Source organism: Danio aesculapii, chromosome 16 (assembly GCF_903798145.1).
Source record: "Danio aesculapii chromosome 16, fDanAes4.1, whole genome shotgun sequence".
Taxonomy (NCBI): Eukaryota; Metazoa; Chordata; class Actinopteri; order Cypriniformes; family Danionidae; genus Danio; species Danio aesculapii.
In genome coordinates this window covers 4,586,849-4,591,848 of record NC_079450.1, presented here as the reverse complement: position 1 = coordinate 4,591,848, position 5,000 = coordinate 4,586,849, and the positions used below count along the sequence as shown (strand labels likewise).

At 32.1% G+C, this 5,000-nt stretch overlaps 1 protein-coding gene across 1 annotated transcript in view; it reads left to right on the top strand.

The window, feature by feature from the left end:
* slc9a1a (solute carrier family 9 member A1a) overlaps nucleotides 1-5,000 on the top strand; it is a 109,670-nt gene that overhangs the window by 98,280 nt on the left and 6,390 nt on the right. The window contains exon 8 of the mRNA XM_056474804.1: nucleotides 2,667-2,843. Coding sequence (XP_056330779.1) covers nucleotides 2,667-2,843 — 177 coding nt within the window. The remainder of the gene's footprint in view (nucleotides 1-2,666; nucleotides 2,844-5,000) is intronic.

The window sequence follows — 5,000 nt, the reverse complement described above, 5'->3', positions numbered from 1 at the left end:
AGAGGGCAAATTCTTCAGCAGGATAGCGCTCCTTCTCATACTCCAGCCTCCACATCAAAGTTCTTGAAAGCAAAGAAGGTCAAGGTGCTCCAGGATTGTCCAGCCCAGTCACCAGACATGAACATTATTGAGCATGTCTGGGGTAAGATGGAGGAGGCATTGAAGATGAATCCAAAGACTCTTGATGAACTCTGGGAGTCTTGCAAGAACGCTTTCTTCGCCATTCCAGATGACTTTATTAATCAGTGATTTGAGTCATTGCAGAGATGTATGGATGCAGTCCTCCAAGCTCATGATGGAGTCAGACACAATATTCATTCTGTTTCCACTGCAGCATGACCACATATTCTATACTGGACATTATTTCTGTTCAGTGACAAGACTTTTGTCTAAGCACAGTCAGACCTTACTGTCCTAATGAAATCATTCAAAATCAAGGCATGATCATATTTTATTTTGGTCAAATAAGCCTAATCTAGAGGCCTTTGCCTTTCATATAAGCCACTTATGATACCAAATGATCAACTAGAAGTCAAGTTATTATTTGCTGTTCCTAAAACTTGGATACGAGACGAGACTTTTGTCAGGTAGTGTACTTTATTAAAACTGTACATGCATACAGCTCTGTTTGTTTTTAAACCAAGCAGCTTTACATTATTTACAGCTTTTACCTCAGCTGGAAAAATGTGGTAAAAGCTCTTTGTGCTTGTGTGGTTCACAGTTCTCAGTCCTACAGTTCCTATCTGTTGCACTCCTAGTGCTTCTGCTGTTATCTTTCTGTCTCTTTATCAGCTGACATAAAACCACTGGCTTTAATAGTCACCATATGCAACTTGATTTTCAAAACGAGCAATAGAAATGCAATAAAGTTATTCAGCTGTTATTTGTTTCGAAGTCATAGGAAATCCAATTTAAGTGCACTTAAAGGGATGACTCACCCAAAATTGAATACAAATCATGAGTTACTCAACCTTTACTCTGTACAAACCTTTATGAGTTTCTTGCTTCTGTTGAACACAAAAAAAATATTATTTTTAAAGAATTCTGAAAACCGGTAACCATTGACTTTCATTGTAGGAAAAACAAATACTATGAAAGTCAATGATTACCAGTTTTCAGCATTCTTCTTTTTGTGTAAAAGGATTAGTAAGCACTTTGAGTAAATTATCATTTTTGGGTGAACTACCCCCTTTAAATTTCAAACAAAAACATAAAAAAGGAGAAAAATAAGTTATCCTAATATCAGATATTCATACACATGATAATTTATAACAACACTAAAACATATTGCAAAGACACTTTCAACCCTGCAAGAATAGAATAGATATTACAATATATTAAAGAATGTTGGAAACCAGTAACCATTGACTTTCATAGTATTTGTTTTTCCAACTATGTCAGTCAATTGTTACAGATTTGCAACATTCTACAAAATCTCTTCTTTTGTGTAAAAGAAGGGTTTTTAACCACTTAAGTGAGTAAATTGTAATTTTTTTCAGGGGTAAATGACCCTCTTAACTTTTTTTTAGCTAGACTTTTTACAACCAAAAGAAAGCAAAAAAAGGTTATCCTAATATAAGATATTCATACACGTACATTTATAACAACACTAAACACATATTGCAAAGACACTCTCAACCCTGTAAGAAGGTAAATAGATATTACAATATTTTAAAGAATGTTGGAAACCAGTGACCATTGACCTTCATAGTATTTGTTTTTCCAACTATGTCAGTCAATGGTAACAGATTTGCAACATTCTACAAAATCTCTTCTTTTGTGTAAAAGAAGGGTTTTTAACCACTTAAGTGAGTAAATTGTCTTTTTTTTTCAGGGGTAAATGACCCTCTTTACATTTTTTATTTTATTTATTTATTTTTTTAGCTAGACTTTTTACAAAAAAAAGAAAGCAAAAAAATTATCCTAATATCAGATATTCATACACGTATATTAATAACAACACTAAACACATATTGCAAAGACACTCTCAACCCTGTAAGAAGGTAAATAGATATTACAATATTTTAAAGAATGTTGGAAACCAGTGACCATCGACTTTCATAGTATTTGTTTTTCCAACTATGTCAGTCAATGGTTACAGATTTGCAACATTCTACAAAATCTCTTCTTTTGTGTAAAAGAAGGGTTTTTAACCACTTAAGTGAGTAAATTGTCTTTTTTTTTTCAGGGGTAAATGACCCTCTTTACATTTTTTATTTTATTTATTTATTTTTTTAGCTAGACTTTTTACAAAAAAAAGAAAGCAAAAAAAAAGTTATCCTAATATGAGATATTCATACACGTACATTTAGAACAACACTAAACACATATTGCAAAGACACTCTCAACCCTGTAAGAAGGTAAATAGATGTTACAATATTTCTAAAGAATGTTGGAAACTGGTAACCATTGACTTCCATTGTATTTGTTTTTCCTACTGTGTAAGTCAATGGTTACCGGTTTCCAACATTCTACAAAATCTCTTTTTTTGTGTGTGTGTGTGTGTGTGTGTGTGTGTGTAAAAGAAGGGTTTGGACCCACTTTGTGGTTTTATGACACTTTGTGACATTTTTGGGTTAACTACCCCTTTTAAATACAGTATTCTTCAGAAAATAACAACACTCCTCCAGCAATCACATGAAAATTTTCACATTGTCTTTTCCCAGATTGAACCGCTTCAATAAGAAGTACGTGAAGAAGTGCCTGATAGCGGGAGAACGCTCCAAAGAGCCGCAACTCATCGCTTTCTACCACAAGATGGAGATGAAGCAGGCCATCGAGCTGGTGGAGAGTGGAGGTGGGGCCAAACTGCCCTCCGCCCTGCCCTCCACTGTCTCCATGCAGTAAGTTCCACCTCCAACGTTTTCAACCAATCAGAATCAGCACATTTCTAAACACACTAGTTTTAATAACTCATTTCTAATAACTGATTTCTTTCATCTTTGCCATGATGACAGTAAATAATATTTGACTAGATATTTTTCACGAGTATACAGCTTAAAGTGACATTTAAATGCTTAACTAGGTTAATTAGGCAAGTTATGGTAATTAATTATTAATATGAGCAATATCACACTCGTAGCAGTGCGATATGGCTGTATATCGGCACTGGTGGGAGGCGTGCGTTGAAACGAGGCCGCAGACCGAGTGCCTTAGTGTCCCACCAGTACCCATATACAGCCATATGGCACTGCTACTCATGTGATATTGTGTTTATACAACAGTTCAACGGTATAACCCTTTTGTATTAGGAACTACTTTCTTCCACCGTTCATTCACATCTGCAGCTGACGTCAGAACTGCAGAAATCATTGCTCATTTACCAACGTCACTTTAGAGCTGGGTAGTATTTGAATGATTCTCTAGCGTAATGTCTAAAATGATGACAAAACAGGTGATTTTGCTCACATTTTAAGATTATAATGCTGAACGGCATAAAATGCCATCAGTCTGCAGAGATTTACCAGTATGTCTGATAATGTTTTTTCTTCTGGAGAAAGTCTTATTTGTTTTATTTCGGCTAGAATAAACACATTTTTTATTTTTTTAAAAACATTTTAAGGTCAATATTATTAGCCCCTTAAGCTATATATTTTTTCCGAAAGTCTACAGAACAAACCATCATTATACAGTAACTTGCCTAATTACCCTAACCTTTCTAATTAACCTAATTAACCTAGTTAAGCCTTTAAATGTCACTTTAAGCTGTATAGAAGTGTCTTGAAGAATATCTAGTCTAATATTATTTACTGTCATCATGACAAAGATAAAATAAACCAGTTATTAGAGAGGAGTTATTAAAACTATTATGTTTAGAAATGTCTTGAAGAAATCTGTTCTCCGTTAAACAGAAATTGGGGAAAAAATAAACAGTGGGGCTAATAATCCTGACTGCAACTACACACACATATGTACACATATATACATGGACAGGGGCGTTGCTAGACTCAATTTACTGGGGCACGCAGGCGACGAAACTAAAGTTTAAATAAAATGATGGTGATCTTTACTATGCATGCTTTCTCATAGATTATTTTGTATGAAGCTAGTAACGAGTCAGGGAGGTAAAACTTAAAGCTAATTCTCTGCCACGTGTCAAGTCTAAAACAACAGATAATTCTATAAACATCTTTTTAAAAAATTTTTATTCAATAGAATTGTCTATTTAATTTCATCCAAATGAAGTTAATATTTATGCAAAATATTTTTTTAAACGATTATTTTCCAGGTACATTTTGGATTAATTATTTAGAATAATAATTGTATAATAACAATAATATTTGTATTTATTTATAATAAATATATATATATTTTGTGCATATATATTTGTTTTTTTTATTATTGTTTTATTTTATTTTTGTTTTGTTTTGTTTTGTTTTGTTTTGTTTTGTTTTGTTTTATTTTATTTTATTTTATTTTATTTTATTTTATTTTATTTTATTTTATTTTATTTTATTTTATTTTATTTTATTTTATTTTATTTTATTTTATTTTATTTTGTTTTGTTTTGTTTTGTTTTGTTTTGTTTTGTTTTGTTTTGATTTGATTTGATTTGATTTGATTTGATTTGATTTGATTTGATTTGATTTGATTTGATTTTGATTTGATTTTGATTTGATTTGATTTATTTTATTTTTTTGTTGGGACATGCCCCAGTAGAGCTTTATGTCTAGCAATGCCCCTGTACATGGACTTGTTCCACTTACACACATGTTGTTAATGTTTTCCCATTAAATTAATCTCACATTTGAAAATGAATGTATTAATTTATTAAGTATTACTCCACTTTTTCAGTACTCTTTCTACTACTGTAGATGAATGCATGTCTTTTAGAATAATTCATCGAAACTACTTTTTTCTAGGATGCTTTGATTATCTTAGTAGTTAGTAACAGTGTACATTAATCAACATTCCTGAAGAATCATTATGGAAGTTTTCTTTGTAGATGTTATAGGCTTCCTACACCCAACGCAAATGCGAATTCAAATGATAAATAAACA